The sequence below is a fragment of the Lagenorhynchus albirostris genome, chromosome 6 (genome assembly GCF_949774975.1).
Source record: "Lagenorhynchus albirostris chromosome 6, mLagAlb1.1, whole genome shotgun sequence".
Lineage (NCBI taxonomy): Eukaryota > Metazoa > Chordata > Mammalia > Artiodactyla > Delphinidae > Lagenorhynchus > Lagenorhynchus albirostris.
The window spans coordinates 86,261,369-86,280,697 of NC_083100.1; the positions used below are offsets into that span (position 1 = coordinate 86,261,369).

The 19,329-nt window shown below is 36.8% G+C and overlaps 1 protein-coding gene across 1 annotated transcript in view; it reads right to left on the reverse strand.

Annotated features, from left to right (window-relative positions):
* Positions 1-19,329, reverse strand: part of ARHGAP15 (Rho GTPase activating protein 15) — a 621,527-nt gene that overhangs the window by 117,854 nt on the left and 484,344 nt on the right. Inside the window, exon 12 of the mRNA XM_060151513.1 lies at positions 8,707-8,841. Within this exon, the coding sequence (XP_060007496.1) occupies positions 8,707-8,841 (135 nt within the window). The remainder of the gene's footprint in view (positions 1-8,706; positions 8,842-19,329) is intronic.

Genomic DNA, 19,329 nt, shown 5'->3' on the forward strand with positions numbered 1-19,329 from the left:
TGAAGACCTCACAAAGAATTTGGCTTTTCCTCAAAAGGAAACGGCAAGCCAGTTGCATCATTAGCTTATCTTTATAATTAGAACCACGCTGGACTGGGTGAGAGGAAAGAAACCTACTGGGGAAGTAGGAGAGTTCATTCTCCCAGAAATGTGGCCAGAATCAGAGTTGGGAGTGCGTTGGCAGAAAATCTTTTGGAAGGTCTCTCTGTGGTGATCACAAAGCAGTACTGGTGTTAACCTGAGAATGTGAAATGAGACTGGCATCTCAAAGGCCACAAACCCTCATTTTTCATTAGGATCTATTGATGCTGTGACCCTGATAACAGCCCATGAAAACCAGTGACCTAAATCTACATTAGAGGACAGGGTCGCGATAACTGTTTTCCACTGAGGCACTGAGGAGAAATTCTGCATTTTGCTATATGTTTTTTAAAAGCACCTCTCTTCAGTGGGAGCAGGGATGCTCAGGAAGGCTGACTGGCTCATCGCTCAGCTTGAAGTTTATTGCTTTGAAAACTGACCTCATAAGGCTATGGAAGAAAGAAGTGCAAGAAAGTTTTAAGGAAAAGCAAAAAGACAAGCACCACGTTTTCTAATGGAGCTGATGTGTTACCACTCAATTAGTTTCAGCGTCGAGGTCCAATTTTAGTTCTGAATCACCTTCTAGTTTTACTTATAAAGGACTTTTCATTAAGCCAAATTAAGTAGATGGAGGTCCAGTTGTTTATTATCTAGCACTAAACCATTCCTACAAAAAGACACCTGTGCAAGCCATTTGGCTCTAGTCAACTATTTTTTTTTACAATTTAATTATGAATATAATTAGAATGAGTTAAGAGACAAGCTAGGCATCAGCCATAAAATTTCTAGTTTGCTAAAACACACACACACACACACAAACACACTGATTAAAAAGCAACCACAACAAAAACCCCGCCAAGTCTGTGAGCTTGAAGTGGAAACTGTAGTTAAAGGGGAGTATTTGTAAAAGCTACCTTTATTTTAATTTCAAATTTCCTTGAAATGGTGCTGTAGAGAATATTTTTGTACTACATTATTTTTATATCTCTGCTTTCTCTGTGGTGACCCTTTAAACCCTGTTTTTTCCTTTCTCCGGTCTTAAGGTAATTTGTCACTATCATGCTTTCATGTTTAGCAACTATTCGTAGTCAAGTGCCTTGCAAGCTCTGTTTCTTTTCTCCCAGAGTGTCATCATGGAGTTGATGATGCATCAGAAATAGTTTGACCAAAGGGCAAGATAAAGTCAAGAGTAAAGAAAATATTTGCAAATATACTTGACTAGTTTATTTTCCCAATTACTTATTGAAAGTATAGTTTAAAGGTAAAATGGCATGATGGCCATAGGAAAAAACCCATTAAGACATGCAATAGATACTTTCTGACATAGGGCAATGTCTTTAATTTAGATTTTTTTTTTTTTGCGGTATGTGGGCCTCTCACTGTTGTGGCCTCTCCCGTTGCGGAGCACAGGCTCTAGACGTGCAGGCTCAGCGGCCGTGGCTCATGGGCCCAGCCGCTCCGCGGCATGTGGGATTTTCCCGGACCGGGGCACGAACCCGTGTCCCCTGCATCGGCAGGCGGACTCTCAACCACTACACCACCAGGGAAGCCCTAGATCATTTTTATACGAGGATGGTGTGACTGACAGATGTATAGTAGGATGAGTTATATTTAAGGACTAGGCATGGGGTATGCTCTACCTTCAGTGCCTTGATTTTAAAGATGCTTAGTCAACCTTATGGATACCATTTCTCACAATTTGTTTTACTGCTTAACTGATCAGTGTGTAGCAAAACTAGGCATAAATATTGTCTTCAAATGAGTGTGTGACTACAACCTTTAAATTGAAGACTTGTATGAAGCATCTTTACTGTCTCAGTTTGTTGCTGGCTTGCCTAATCTCCAAGTGTTATATACATAAATACATATATATATGTATATGCACATATATTAAATAAACACGATATATAACAATATGATGCATAATAAACATGATATATAATAAACATTATATATATATATATTATTATTTAAGAGTAACTGAAAACGAGGATAAGGGGACTGCTATTGGACCCATAAGGTTGTTTTGATCTTGGAGTTAGCATTGATTGCATTCCCATGATGGGGCCCTGCTCAGGGGTGGAAGGAAAAGTAATTATTTTTATACACAAAAGGCAACTTTGGAAATTTAGAATACAACAAATCAACAAACCCTAAATCATGCTCTAGCAAGAGCAGCACAGAGCTGAGGTGAAGGTGACCAAGGTGAAATTATCAGACAGTCCTTGAATAAATGAGCTTTGGCCCAGGCCTGACACAAATCTCTAAGCCTATCCCACACAAATAATAGATAAAACATCTTGTAAGGAAATTCACAAGGTCATTTCTCTTTATTTTCTGCTCATCTACTAATCAACCTATGGTTTCACTGTTATCTCAACTCTGATGATTCTTTAGATTTGAGACAGGAAGATGAAAATTGATGGATGAAGCACATTTGTGACATGGGTGTAGAGAAGGTGTAGGCAAAAAAAAAAAAAAAAGGCTCCATAAAGATGTCCATACTTTACTTCCTAGAGCCTGTGAATATGTTACTTTACATGGCAGAAGACATTTTGTAGATATGATTAAATTAAGGACCTTGAGATGGGGAAGTATCCTGGATGATCCAGGGGGTGCCCAATGTAATCACAAAGGTCCTCAAAACTGGAAAATGGACTGAGGAGAAAGTCAGAGGGAGACTGACTACAGAAGAGGTCAGAGTGATGTGATGTCATGTGACTGCTGCCTGTGAAGGAGGTGGAAGGGGACCACTGGCTAAGGCATGCAGGCAACCTCTAGAAGCTAGAAAAAGCAAGGAAGTGGATTCTCCTGCAGAACCTCCAGAATATAGTCCTTCCGGCACTCTGATTTTAGCTCAGTGAGACTAAGCTTCAGACTTCTGTCCTAGAGAAATATGTGGTAATAAATCACTGTTATTTTAGGCCACTGAGTTCAAGGTAATTTGTTACGGCAGCAATAGGAAACTAATACACATGTCCTATGGGAAACAGTGCCTCTAATTCAGAAAACACAAAGAAATCTGAACACCCTGAAGCAGCCCTGGAAGCACCACTCCAATATGAATTAGAATGGCAGAAGCCTCTAGAAAGAAGCCATCCTGGTAAATCGGGACTCTGCGCAATAGTGTCAGAAATGAGTAAGGACATTATAAAAGAAAAAAAGCAAAGAAAAAGAAAAGCAATTACAGACGCCAGGAAAAAAATAAATAAAAAATCTGCACAAGAAAAGCACGATCCAACTATAAAGGGAACCAAATGTGGCCAAGAGTTTAAGCAATTTTTGGAGTGTAATAAAATAGATTCTATTGGACCTGGTGAGGAATACTCTTTGACAAGTGTAGGGATTGTGACAGTGAATTCTAAAGAAGGAATCTTTGTGAAACCTCTTGGACAGGTAATGAACAAGACTTACAAACTCATAATAATGCAAATATCAACGCTGTTTATTAGTTTTCTAATTGGTCAAACTATTAAAATTTAAAGGAGTTAATAACCAGAGATTGTGAAAGAAAGGAAGAGAGGTAAAGGAAAGAGTAGAAAGGAAAATATATTTACCTTACAAAGGAAAGTTAGGAGTTACTGTAGAATGCTCAATGAAACAAGAAACAGAGGTTTATGTGTATTATTCAACATCTACATATAATAATATGACTATCAAATGCTGGAGGAAGTGAAGTAGAATAAGTTAATATTTCATATTAGGTATTATCTATAGTAGATAAGTCAAGAAGTAGAGATATTATCCAGAGTTATGAAAGTAACGACTACAAGAGATGAAAACTGAAATAGTTGAAGGAGGTTTCCTCTCATGAATAGGCCTGGGGATGTGAAGTGATAGGGCCCAATCCATCACTTTCCATCATAAACTCCTCTGTAGAATCTGGTTTGGTGCATGTTGTAATTTGATAAAAGTGAATAACTGTATAAAGGAACATTAATAACACTTCAGCTTGAAACAGGTACTCATATGAAATAGGAAAGTAACATTGTATATAATCTAAATGAATTTCAAAAGGGGATAGGTGAAAAATTGGTTACAAAAATAATACAGTGGAGGGTTAAAATGTACTCAAAGAGGGCAATATTTAAAGCACTGATGCTTTTAATATCTAATAGTAAATACTGAAACATAGCTCACTCTTGGAAAGTTTTAACTTATTTCTAACCTAGAACTCCAATACTAAAATTTCTGATCATTTCATTCTAACCTTGGTTAAAAAAAAAGACAGAAATGACACGATCTTATATAGAATGATATGGGATATATAGGTTTTATATAGGATGATGTAACAGACAGATATTTGGCAACAGCTAGTTTAGTTGTTAGTTATTCTTCCAGCAAGATTTCTTTTAGATAAACAGTCCCAGAAATGCAATGTAGGATGATGGAAAGTATTTATGTTTTAGAGTCTGCAGCTTAATGCTAAACCTAATCTTCTGAGCCATATGAACTTGGGAAATATTTTGTGACTTACTTTTTTCCTCTGAAAAATGAATTTCTTTCAAATCATTTATTGAGCACCTAATATAAAGGAAATGTTATGTTGTATTATTCTCATAGTAACTTTATGAGCTAGAAATTACTTTCCACATGATTTTTCCATTTCTTCTGTGTCTCCTGTGTTATTTTCAGAAATAAATTAGGTAATTATAAAAAGTGTCAACAAGTTTTCCTCCTCTCTTTCCCTTTCCCAGGAATTTTGGAAAAATGCAGATAGTAAAATAGAAAAGACACTGTTTGTTGTCTCTTTTCTTTGGATCGGTAGCGGTACCAGAACAAAAGAGATGGGAATAGAGGAAAAACTTCGTACATTTCATAGGATTTAGATGTACTGGAAATGTCCAGACCCCCTGCAGGCTTTTAGCCACAAGATTGCATCACCTATCATAAAACTCTAAAGTCATGCTTTTGTACTGAGTTCACATTTACAGTATTAATAATGCCTTCAACACAAGTCATTTCCAGGGAATTAAGTCCTTGCAGTCAGTGGGTTAAATCCCCATGAAATAACCTGCAGGTGACCCAGTTGCATTGACCTCAAGTATAGAATTTCAGATCAATAGCTGCAGTACTTGGATTCTGAAATATGAAACAATCGCTAGTGTTTTTGTTACCCCAATGGGTGTTATCAGACAGGAAATCACTATGGCAATTGTTGGTTCTTATCATATTAATGCTTGTTTTTGGTCCAAAAAGAAACTACTTAAAAAAGTAAATGCCTTCTGTTCACTCTTCTTGGAATATGTAATGATGACTTTCAAACATATAATAAAAATTAACAGTATTTCAAATAGCACAAATGATCATTAATTGCTTGTACACGAAAAAACATTTCTTCTTCAGAAGCAAAGCATTCCAGTTGGATGTAAAATTCCTTTTGGTCTATTCACCTTTTCACTCTGTCATGAAAGGGTAACAGAAGATCTCTCAATTTGGGGCCAAATAGAAATCTTAAGCCTTCACAAACTGGGCTTGGGGGTAGTGAGACAGTAAAGGAAAATAACGTTATAGCTACATGAACCATGACAGTGACTGGCATGGAGTTTTGCTAGTGGCTAACCAGAGACCAGACATCACTTCAAGCATTTACACCAACAGAGGGAATGATTTTGATGCAGGGAACTGGTTACCCATGTGATGAAGAAGCTGAGAGCCAAATAAGGAAGCCTGAAGTCACCAAGAAACCAGCCACTGCAGGAAGCCACTACCAGGCTGGAGGGACAAAGGGAGGAGGGTCCACATCACCAGATGGAAGATGGAACCAGAATGGGCTGAAGACATGGAGGACATCATGGATCCTCAGGTAGAGAAGCTATCTGAGGCAGATGGGTGGGCAAGGGATAGGGGGTGGAGGATAAACTAAAAAAACTGGTTGGTCTTTTCCTTCCCCCTCCCTCTGCCATCTATCACCAGAGAGTTCCACTGACTGTAGCAGCAGGAAGCCAGCCCTCAAGAGCACCTCTGCGATACAGCTGGCTAGGTACAGCTGTACCTTCCACAGGTACAGAGCAAAGAAGTGATGGATGAAGATGGTCAAAGAAGCCTAGAGCCAGCCTATATGGACATCTCCCCTGCAGACAGACCTCACCTGGCTGGTTCCTTTTCATAAAGAGCGAAGAATTCATGGGCAGGTCTGTTGAGCTTCTCGTGGTATAGATTTTACAAGAGGCAGCGAGAGCTATGATAAAGCCCAGCACTTCTCTGGGACTGGATATGGATGTCCTTATATTTTGGAAAAACTTTTTTACTCAGTTAGTGCACCGTGGAGTAAAAGTGCCTCCTCTGGTGTGGTTTTGCCATTTCCAAAGAACTATGTGGCCATTCTGCCATTGCTTAAGGATATTTAAACATGAACTACAACCTCAAGCTGAGTTGAGAATTCAAGAACTAATGTCAAGGTTATGTCAAAAATGCATGGATTAGCAAACATATGTCCCTTTCCAACATCATATTTCTCAGCCATATCAGCCTCTTGGTTAGTCCCTCCATTTGACATATTAAAAATACTACATACTACATGAGTTAGGTAAGGCAAGCCTGCTGAGGGTGATTCTCCTTGCCTTGAGCAATGAAGGAAAAACTCCCGTCTCTTTGCTTCTAGATTACTTTCTCAAACAAAGCTCATCTGGAGAAACACTGTTAGCATTTGTTCAGTATCTTACATCTTTAAAGGACTTTCTAAAGCACTATCTCATTCATTTTCTCCATAGCCTATTTGATAGGTGTTGGAAAAAATCCTCTCAATAGCCATCAGTCACAACAGCATGCTGCCTACCTCAATTCTGCTTTGTTAAGTTCTAACCATGCCAATAATTCTGAAATTCTGTCCAGTTTGGAGTCAAGTCTAGGATAGACCAGAGATGGTCCTCCTCTTTATGGAAATTCAAAGGACACAACCTCTCATGGGTTTGAGGGCCTGCTTCCCACATCTCTTAGACTAAGGGAATGGCTTGCCTAATATCTTCAGAATCAGGTTAACTAAAGGAAGCTTAAACGATGGGTATCCTACATCATAGCCCTCAAATCAGCACATGCACAAGTATATTTCCAAATGAGACAATTCTCACTTAAAAGTATGGCGACCACAATGTGAAATTTGTATGAATTCTCTAAATATACATAATCAGAAATATGTACCCAAATGCAAAAGCCCCCAGTGTCTTACCAGAACACTGTCTTCGCATTATGAGTGATCTTCCGTGCTTGAGTGTTCCAAGATGGAATATCAGAATAAACTGTTAGGGAAATTCATGCTTGTTTATTTTTTCTTTATTCCTCCTTTTAAAAAGAAGTGAAGAGAGCCTGGGAACTATAAAATACTGTTCTTGAGAAGCAGAGGGCTCATGAAATAAAAACTCTGACAGGGGATATGAGCTCCAGCCTCACTTCAAAACCCATATTTAAAGCACTGCTACTCTATTCAACAACAACAACATCTGAAATTGTGAGCAGGCAGCAAGAGAAAGACCTTGGGAGAATAAGCTCTGCTTTATTCCTCTTGATATCATTTTGCCAGAGCTTTAAACAAGCGTGAAGACTTTTGTGAAATGAAAAACAGAATAAAAGGGCATATTGAGGGGCTGTTTCCAACAGGCTGCCCATATCCCACTCCCCCTAATGCGAACACTGTACACACAGCCATCCAAGATCAGACCTCCTAAGTAGAGCACTTTTTTTTCTTGGAGATTATTCTCATTTGGACTTTAATTAAGCTCCTGCCAGGCTTGCAAGCTTTTTAATTTTACCTTTCTTTCTTCTTTCTTTTTCCTCCTTGAATCAGCTTGCTTGCCAGGAAACTTTTTCCAAGCTGTCACAATCATAGTAAGTACACCCTAAGATGTTAAATTTAGAGATGTACTAATCGTTGCTGCTCCGAGAATCAATAGCAGAAGTTTCCTTGCATTTGGAAAGATTTTCATTCATTCATTCATTCGTTTTTACGTGTGTGTGCGCACGCGCGTGTGCGTGTGTTATGAATGAGAAAATAATAGAAAGGAAGTTTCAGGGAGTATACAACGACTATTGGCTAGTAAGTGATACAACTCAACCTCCCATAAGGCCACCAGCTTAACAGAAGAAACTTTCCATTACTTAATTTAATATTCACACTGTTTGTAAGCAAATTGTAGCCAACTCTTTACTAGTGTTGGTGGGTGTAGGGTGAGCAAGCCTTGAGAAGGTGATGCCTCAGCTGATGATTTAACACCTCTTTAATGAAATGTAATAGTTAATTCACTTCGGTTCTTTTTCAAAATCTCCTTGAACTCAATTAAACTCACGGTGATTCTGAAAGTATAAAGGTAGGGGCTAGGGAGGCAGAAGGTGGCCCCTGTAAAGCAGATTGCATGAGAAGCCATTTTCATTTGAGGAGGCTTAGTTGAAAACTGGCCACCCTAAACAGGATGCCTTCTTCTTTTTTTCTTAATTTTTCAAAACATTTAGATAATATTGCAGAAATAAGAATAAGCCATCAAAAACACCAAAACTAAAATGAAAGCTGTGGAGCATTGGGGATATTATCATCACCATGATTGCTATTATCACCATTCTTATTATTTACTTAATAGTAATTCCACACTGCCAGGTTATTGCACCAACTGCTCCTGTCTGTAAGGTACTTACTGATCGCCTCCACAAACCGCTCAAAGAAGCTGTAAGGGAAGAGCGGCTCAGGCAGCTCCCGGAAAAACATCTTCAGTGCTCCAGTGACAACGTGGATGTCCTCCCACTGGCTGTCGTCCAAATTCAGCTTCTCTTCTGGGAAAACACGAGGAGAAATGGAACAACTGGTTTTAATGAAACAATTACAAGACACTAATTATTATGTTAATGTTTGCCTACTATCATCAGCAACCGTTAACAGCCTTCTGCACCTAGAGGTTTGGTGCTGTGCATGGTTTTTTTTTTTTTTTTCCTTTTTTCCGTAGGACGGGAACATTTTCAATGGAATACCATCTGTAGGAGTGCAGCTAACAAAAAACAAGAGACACAAAGAGACAGTGCCATTGACACAGTATGTCAGATACATTTATTCCCATAATGCATCAGTATGAAAATTAGCATCACAGCTCAACATGATTCAAAGCTATTTGGTTTTGAGGCCGAGGGGCTAAGAGTTGCCAATGATGGCCGGCTCAAGGGACCGGCCTAAAGGCCTTGCTGAGCCAACAGGAGACATATGCTAAACATGGCAATAGAAAATGAGTTATTGCTTTACATGTGTTAGTCTTGCTATGTACAAGGGAATAATGGGTAACACTTTTTTCCTTTTTTCACTGAATATAAAGTCAGCAAGGAATAGAATAGTGAGTGAGAAAGGATATTAATTCCTTCTTCCTGCTTCAAAAATATCTTTTTTTAGTTTTCATCTCAGCAAGGAAAATGTGCCCAGCAACAATATTAGACAGACCCCTGTTGGCCTACGTAGGCTATGCAAAGCTGTCAAAAATGATAACACACTAAAGACAACCCACAAGTGCTTACCAACTCCTCTTAGAAATAACAGAAATGTTTGCTTGGGAAGCTTGAGTGAGTTGAGACATTTAAATATTAAAGAAAATAAAGGCCACAATAAAGTTCTTAGAAGAAATAAAGAGACGCTGGGCAATTATTTCCTTCCTTTTTGTCTTCAGTATGAAAGTCTGGAATCATTCTCACCCAAAAAGTGGATGTAATAGGGTCTGAAAGTCACATCTTTGCATACAACTAAAAGGAAGCAGGCATAAAAGCATTGCTGCTGATCCACAGTGTTTGTCTTTCTGAATGTACAACACAGAAGAGATTTTGGATTCTGGGCTTAATGAAAACTAAAGCTAATCATTCTGGACAACCTGGGGGTTAATGGGAAAGCAGAGTATCCTGGCAAGAACTTAATAGGTATTTGGTCAACTAGAATTGTGTTTCCTTACCGACGTCCGAAGCTCACATTCAGATGCTTGCTTGTGTCAGTTTTATGAATGCAGAGGAGAATTGACACCAAAAATGTAAGAAAAGCTGAGAATTGTCACTATAGGGGATCTCTGCATGGGCTGTTCTGCTAATAGTCTTCATGTCCTTTTAAAAATATTAGCCGAAATCTTTATCAGATCTTTTTTTCTAAATGGACTATTACTTCCAGGGCTAGTAAGTTATGTTCCTGCTCAATTGGCTGTTTGTAAAGAGAAGGAATGAAGGTGAATCTGTTTATTTCAGACGGGCTATTTTCTTCTCCCCTTTCAGCCTTCATTCCTACCTCGGTCATAACACAATAATTTGATCCACAACAAAATCAGCAGAGGAGACCTTCTTTCTGCCCTGCAATCATTTTTGATTGATTGTATTTCAACAATTAGTCTTTTATTTGGCTACACACTATTGAAATAGGACGACAGCATCTTAGCAGGCCAGCTTTAAACAGTCAACTGTTAACAATAGCATCAAAAAGGGAGACCTGATGGGGTTTACTGTCACTTTAAAGAAGGGGTTTTTCACGTTGTTGAAATCTGTCAGATATTTTGAAATGTCCCTCTCACTATGGTGCCACACCCCCTGCGTGCCCTTATAATAAAATTGGTTTTACTCCTGATTAAATCATTTTCTCCCTACCCACTACCATACTTCTCATAATGGACCTGTGCGTTCTACAGCTGGTGTTCTTCCCATGGTACCAATTCTTACTTTATCTTTTAAGCACTTTGCTGCTAAGATCTCATGCAGAGTGCTTATGTTTTGTTAAGAGCTTCATTCTTAGAGAAATAGCTTAACACATGTTCTAAAAATGTTGTACAACTTATTGCTTAAAGCACATTTAGAAAATGTATAAGTACGGTAGCTTTGGCACTGAACTTTAAGTGGAAACCTAAATAAACACATACACACACACAACACACACACATGTTCACACACACAACTATCTCTACCAAAAATTTATCACAAAAGTCCAATACAAATTGTCGTTTTGGTGCATAGGTTTAAGATCGCCAAATGAAAGTGTTCAGCAGGTAAAAAAAGACAATGATTTTATCTTGAACAAGAAAACAATAAGAACAAATAATTGCTTAACCAAAGGCAGATGCCAGTAAACATCAGTTAATTCAATTGACTGTGAAAATGAAATATTTTAATATACATAAAAAGATAATTTACCAGTCAATAAATACCATTTGATTATATCCACTCAAAATACCATATAGCATATCAACTTGTGTTACTTAAACTAGCATTCCTACTATGTAGTCTTCACTTTAAAAAGATAATTTGTAGCCCCTCAACAAGTAGCTTCAATAAATAATATGGCAAGTGGTTGGAAAGAGTCTTTTTGTATATAATACCTAATTTTTATATTAAGATTTTTTGTGAACAACCAAGGTTAAGATTCCTTGTAAACCAGAGGCCTTTAAGGCATATTTTTCAAGGCCACTGTGACTTATTTAAACATGCAGTTGTGTCCATATTTGCACACCTTCTCATGAATCCAATCAGTTCTGAAGATGAAATGAAGATGAAGTGATACCTGTCTCCACGTTAACAGGTATCATTATGAACACATTTGTATTACCTGATAGGCATTTTCTAACTAATCTGTTGGCAGTGATGACGTCTTCTGCTTCCCCTCTTTTCAATAGAGCAGGATTTCTCAATAGTGAAGCACTGTTGACAGTTGGGGCTGAGTAATGCTTTGTTATAGGGTCTGTCCTGTGCATTCTAGGATATTTAGTAGCATCCCCGGCCTCAGCCCACTGGATGCCAGTAGCACCTCCTAGGGCTGCTGATGAAAAATATCTCCAGATATTGCCAAATATCTCCTGGCAGTGAAAAGTTATCCCCAGTTGAGAACCACAACAGTGGAGCCTGTAAGAGTCTATAAAAGTTACTCAATAAATATCGATTTATGAAGTTTACCTTAGGTGGGCAGAGAAATAGAAAACTAGATATGTGAATACTGAGATTTCTTTAATATGAACCTAAGAGTTGGTAATTATTATTGACAGAATAAAAACCTTTTACAGAACAAAATTCAAAATTCATATGACTATATTTCAGGAAGCTTTGCAACAGGAAGAATAACCAACAGTTATTCAGTGCTTACACCATACTAGGGACTATGCTATGCACGTTCCATTTATTACCTAATATAATTTTTTTCCAGTAAGACAATGAGGTACATGCTATTGTTATCATCACGTATTTTACAGACAGGAAAAATGAGGCATGGGTAGATTAAGTAACTTTTCCATGGATGACAAGTAATAAACCCAGGATGTAAGCCTCCCCTCAAAACCACTATGGTCAGACTAATCTTGGCTGGAAGAAGCTGAAAGGATAAAGGCAAATAAATAGCAATTGCCAGTGGTAGTAGATTGACTATTACTTCAAAGATAGTGATTTTTATATTTTATCCCTAAATATCTTACTTGAGGCTACACTTTTACCTGTAAACTTACTCTGGTCTTTCATAATTACTGATTTATAGAAGGAACAGATTCTTATATAAACAGATATAAAGCGAATTGGCAATAAAAAGAAACTGCATTAGGAATGGGACAGAAGATGTAGCAAATTGTTATGTGGTGATGGAGTGAAGAGGAAATATGATAGGGTGAGAAAGAGATTATACAAAACACCAGGTCTGGATTTACCACTAATTCATTGTATATCTATTTATTTATTTGTGAAATGAAGATATTCAGAAGGATAGTTGTTGGTATCAAATGAGAAAATGTGTCTGAAAAACATTTGGAGAGTAAATATATATATATATATATATATATATATATATATATATATATACATACATATATCTCTCCAAGACACCACTATGATGAGGAAAGTGAATAAAGGCCAAATAGGCAAAATACATTAGGGATTAAAGCAATGGAAATACTGAGCAAACATCATAAACCATTCTGGTTGTTTTAGAGGATTTACCTCAGTGTGATGCAATCTGTCATATGAACTCAACAAAAACTTTACATGCTGGAGTTCAATACTGGGAAGAAGTCTGGTTGAATCAAGATATCTCACAATTATCATGCTGATAATCTGTGCTGGTTTCTCCTGGCCCTCTACTTAGGCTACCGTAAATTCATTTTGGTCATGGCTTTTTGCTTAAAGCATTTAAACAGAATTGAAGATAGGTTAACCTCCAGAATCCAAAGTCACTATGTGACTTTTATGATATCACAAAAAATATATTTAAATATTGTATCCAAGCATTGAAGTGCATCTTGAAATGTCCTTCCTTGAAGGAACTTTTGTGTATTTTATTTTTTAAATAAAAACTTACCTATATCCAGCTAAAAACTATTATATTTAAAATTTAAAAATTTTGACAATAGCTATTAGGAATAATCCTTTTTAAAAAGGAGAACTGAAGGATGGACCTTTTGATAGCCACAGTAGGTCATGGTAATTTCCATGGAAAAAGGCACATTTAAATATCACTAATAGCTTAATCACCACTTTCCTCTTGTATTATGTATTGCTCTATAGACTGGTGTAACCAGAAGTTGCAATATCAAGACCGACTTTAACTAAACTCACTGTGTTAACCTAGTATTGGTTGAAATGCAGCTGAAGATAAACTTGGACTATCCAGAATAGAATAGTTATATAAGAATAAAGAGGCACTTCTTTGTGTATTGAAAAACAAGTACATTTTTACCTTGTAGTTTTTAAAGCCCTTTACTAACTTTTCTTTTACTGTTGCAATAAAAAAATAAAGAGGAAAAGACAGCCCAACTTTCACAGGATATGGAGAAAATAGCTCTGATTTCATTAATATAGTGACAAGAACCTATTACATCATGAAACTCTCATAAAAGGATGTGGCATCTGCTTCCAGTGCAGATGACCACTTAGAAACCTTATCTGAAAGCCCTGCTGGGTCCATGAAAGTCACATCATGAATGAAAGAGATGCCAGAGAGACTATTGATCTGAAAAATAATAATATGTTTGTCCAGAAAATCAAACTGGTAGATATAAAAGTGGATAAAACATACTGTTTATCTATAAGGATATAGCTGATTTTGAGTTTAGCATTTAAAGGAGTGGATCAAAAGGAAGTTGGTTGAATCATTTGACTAGCTCGACCTTTCCTGTTGTGTTGGCTCCTTAAAGTGACAGTTCAATCTGATCTCTAGTGGATTAGAGAGGTTCCAAATTCTCAAACACGGTGATATAAACCCCGTGCCAAAACCATCCTCTTTCCACGCTGCACTCGCTAAAGCCCCTCCTATAACACCTTGGGTACAACATGAGACTTCAGTGAGGACAATATCTTTGAAAACTAGGCTGGTTGACCAGTTAATCTGTTTGTTCACTTAGTTTTTATTAAGCAAATATAGATTGAATGGAGACTACATACCAGGAACTGTATTTTGTGCCTTTCAAAGCTACAGCTGTTGAGGCTGCTTTATATTCCTCAAAGGAGAGGGCTTTACCAGGTGCTCAGAAATACTACTCAGGTGAAGATAAATTAGGTTCTAGACATTTTACATCTTATTTCTGTCCCCTAGAATAATACTCTTTTGATCTTAATGAAAAGCAGGGACAAATTCACCCCCCAAATGTGCTTTATGTTTCTTATGGGCTGAATTGTGTCCCCCCACCCCCGTGAATGATTTGTAGTCTCAACCCCCTGTACCCCACCATGTCACTGTATTTGGAGATAGAGCCTTTAAAGAGGTAATTAAGGTAAAATGAGACGATATGGATGGCCTTATTCCAGTATGACTGGTGTCTTTATAAGAAGAGGAGATTGGGACACAGACATGCACAGAAGGAAGACCATGTGAAGATATAGGAAGAAGACACGCATCCATAAGCTAAGGAGAGAGGCCTCAGAAGAAAGCAACCTTGCCAACATCTTGATCCTGGTCTTCTAGCCTCTGGAACAGAGAGGAAATACATTTCTGTTGTTTAATCCCCCACACCCCCATCCCCCCTAGTCTGTGACACTTTGTTATGGCAGCCCTAGAAAACGAATACGATGTCCAAAGATTCTGTGCAGAGAAAGATGTCATGTTCCTAGATCATATCTAGACATTTTCTCAACACATGGGCTATGCCACACTTATGAAATATTATAGACAACAGAAAGAGCTGTTTAGGTAATTCAAATTAAATAAAAATAATTATCTAGATTCTGAGAAAGGGTTTGAAGGTGGAATAAGTTGAATAATTGCTTGCCTATTCAAGATCAACCTAACTATTTCTAATTACTTGATCTATAAACATGCAGGATACTCTCTAGCATGGCTTCCAGACAAAGAATAAAATCATGATTGCTATTTTCTTACTCACTCTTTTTTCCAGCTACTACTTCAAGAATAGAAATATTTCATTGCTGCTATAGACCAAGACATGAAATACTAGGGAACATTTAAAAAGTTCTCAGGAAAACTCAACACAAGCCAAATCAACTCTCTATGGCCATGGTATCTATCAAAGAAGGAGGAAAGTGGTTTTAAATATGAAACTTCATATTCCAAAACCAAAGAGATGTATTCCTTACAATGTATCACAGTAACCTCCAGGAAGCTATTAGGATGCTTACATTTGAAAATGGTTACTTCACTGTAAGAGGAGATGGTTTGACCTATGCAGAGAATGGGCACTTTTGCCACCTGGTCTACCAAATCCAGTTTTGTGTGGCCCCCTTGCAGTAGGAAAGAGGGAGGAACCAAGAAAATAAGCAGAAATTCTCTAAGATACTAAAACCTTATTCATAGAAGCTTTTATTTCTTAAATCCACTGGGATATTTTGGCATGCCATGTTAGCTTGCTTTCTATGGACTTCATGCTGTGCATATTTCTTTGGAAATCACTTAAGAGGCCCAAGGCATGCAAATAATGTCACAGGCTAATATGAAATATCTTTCGTTACTCTCTTTGAAGGTGGTGAAGCAGCCTTCTACTATATCCAATACAGGAACTGAGTCAGGAATGAGTATGTCTTATTTTTATTTTTCCTCAGATTTCATCAGAATGTAAATAATAACATAATAAATAGGTACAACTGAAATTTGTGAAGCAAGCGCCACAGATGGAAAGTATAACAAATGTGTCATTGCTTTGTGCATTTTTAATTTATAACGGCATAACATAAAACATCTCCCCATCATCATAACTCCATGTATAATGCCATCTTATAAAATGATGTTACTGACATTATGCTTCTCTCCAGGCTTCTAGGTTTTTTTGTCTAGGCATCTGAGGAGAGGTAGCCCTGTTCAGACTCTAACAACAACAACAATGACAAAAATGAACTGACTTTATTTGTTAGGATCATAAATGTTAAAAAGGATGCATTTCATGATACCAATATATATTTCTTTAATTACTTTCTTACTCAGAGCTTCCAACACTGCTCTTAATTCCATGCAGTCAAAGGCTTTTTGTGCTCTGCAGACACTATACACAATGGTTCGTTTTATTTGACTGTCTTCTCCAAACAGATTCTGAATTTACTTGAATTCCATGGATGATTTCATACATTACATACTCCAAAGGGTAGAGAATCCGTAGGATTAAATTTCAACAGAGTCATTTTTGAAAGTTTTCTTTGTTATCGGCTCTAAGTTTCAACACTATTGCTATTTGTTCTCTCCAAGTTATATTACATTTGTAAATACCAAGCGGAAGGTCAGATCAAAACATATCTCATAATGATATCTAGGAAATAAACATAACTAAGTCCTATAAATACCCATATACAGATAACATGTCTATTGTAGGTATATGCACATATACAGAGTTACTTAATGTATTGTTTCCTCACTTGTCTAATGAGAACCGTCATCTCTCCCTCCTAATTTTGTGTGAGAATTCAGTGAAGTAATATACGTAAAAGTTCTAGCACAGGTTTGTTATAACATTATTAGAAAATTTATTTGGACATTATCTTCTTTGTCAGCCAGACTTTGGAAAATATTTCCAGAATTTAATATACTTTCTTGCTCCAACTATTCCTTTTACTACACTGTTGGTGTACATGGGGTTAGCAATGGTATTATTTAGCAGGAAAAAGACTGGGCTTTTTACTAATTTAGAAGTCTCTTGTCTGGAAATATTCTGTCAGAAAAACAGAAATAAAAGGATAACAAAAATCAACAAAATAGAAACAAAATGGATAGAGTAAGACAGTGCCGCTCTTATTTCTTGAAACCATTTTACACCTGGATAGGACAAAAATTAGTTGTCAATTAAAGACAACCAAAACGAAGAGACGATTTCTAGCAGTTATTGAGGATAATCTTTTTTCATATAAGTTATCTTTATTAATTGATCCATGGTAGTAGTTGAGTAAATTTTCTACTTCATATCACAAGAATAGCCAGAACTCTGCAAAGGTACATACAATAAGAGTGGAAGATTTATAAATTTTACAACTACTTGCATTAAGTTAGGATAGCTAGAGATCTATGCAAAACTTTCTTTGTGAAACCACACGATAACACTATCTTCTTAATTCTGCATCTATACAATATTCCAAGCCCAGAATAGTGACATAGATTCTTTAATGGACCTACCTATTATCAATAACTGTTTTTGGTTTTTTCTTTGTGAATGAAAAGTTTTAGAGATTTTTTTTCCCACCTCAAAAGAGAGTCTGCCTGTCTGACACCAGAGGCCTCCAATTATGAAGCACAAAATTACTCTTGTGCTCCTTTCTACCATGACTTTGAAGAATCATAATTCATACAAATAATTCACAATGAGGGTTGTTTTTATTGCAAAGTAGCTATAAAAACTAGTTGATAAAAATTGTCAAAATACCTAATAAGATGATATTCAAAAACCTACAATTGTTTAATATGAAGTGTGTGCTTATTGTTTTTTGAACACTTTTATTTATTTTATTTTGAAATAATATATTTACAGGAAGTTCAACATACATGAGTATACTGCAAAAGTCTCTTTCTAGTCTATCCTTAGCTACCTAGTTTACACCTCTACAGAAAACCTATATTGTCAATTTCCCATGTATCCTTTCAAAGATGTTTTCTATACTCAAGCAACATTATCCTCAACTACCACTTTTAAAAAAAAACACTAACAGTGGGTGAGCTGGGACAAAGTGAGAGAGTGGCATGGACTTATATACATTACCAAATGTAAAATAGATAGCTAGTGGGAAGCAGCCGCATAGCACAGGGAGATCAGCTCGGTGCTTTGTGACCACCTAGAGGGTGGGATAGGTAGGGTAGGAGGGAAGGAGACGCAAGAGGGAGGGGATATGGGGATATGTATACATATAGCTGATTCACTTTGTTATACAGCAGAAACTGACACACCATGGTAAAGCAATTATACTCCAATAAAGACGTTAAAAAAAACCCAAAACACTAACAGTGATATCTATGCACTGTTCTGCATTTGATTCTTTTCACTTGATTATATATCATAGAGATTACTCAAAATTGGGACACAGAGAGTATTCTCTTTCTTTTTTTACAGCTGCATATTTACTTTAATGGATGTACAATAACTGACCAGTTTCCAAAGGTCAAATATTTTTCATAGTGCTAATGTGAATAATCTTGCACTTAGATCATTTATATCTAAGTATGTATCTGTGTGAGTAGAACAAATTCCTAGACCTGGAATTTCTAGGTGAAAAGTTGTGTGTATATTGTAAACTATTGATAGACCTTGCCAAGTTATCCTCATAGCCAGTGAACCAATTTATGTTACCATCACAATATTTGAGAAACTATGGTTGATTGGGAATATATATTCATTACTGCCTGTAACTCTTCTCAGATGCCCATGAATAAATTGTGCCTTTGACTGCATAGTTGAAAAAATACATAACAAAGAGTAAAATGAGGAAAGATACAGACTAAAAATATATATAAAGTCTTTGTTAAACATAAGAGAGACTTGTGAGAGATGTAACTTCTGATAAAGAAAAGTCTGAATATTTAACACAATTGATGTTTAATAAATATATAACAATAATACAGTTGATCCTTAAACAACCTGGGTTTGAACTGCAAGGGTTTACTTATACACAAATTTTTTTCAGTAGTAAATACTACAGTGCTACACGACCCATGGTTGGTTGAATCAGCGGATGCAGAACCGCAGTTACAGAGGAACTGCATATATGGAGGGTGGATTATAAATTATACTCTGATTTTCAATGGCATGGAGGGTCTGCTGCACCTACTCCTTGAATTGCTCAAGGGTCAACTGTAACTACAAACAAAAAATAAACCCAATAACGATGACTGTCTTCTGATGAAATAAAAATCTAAAT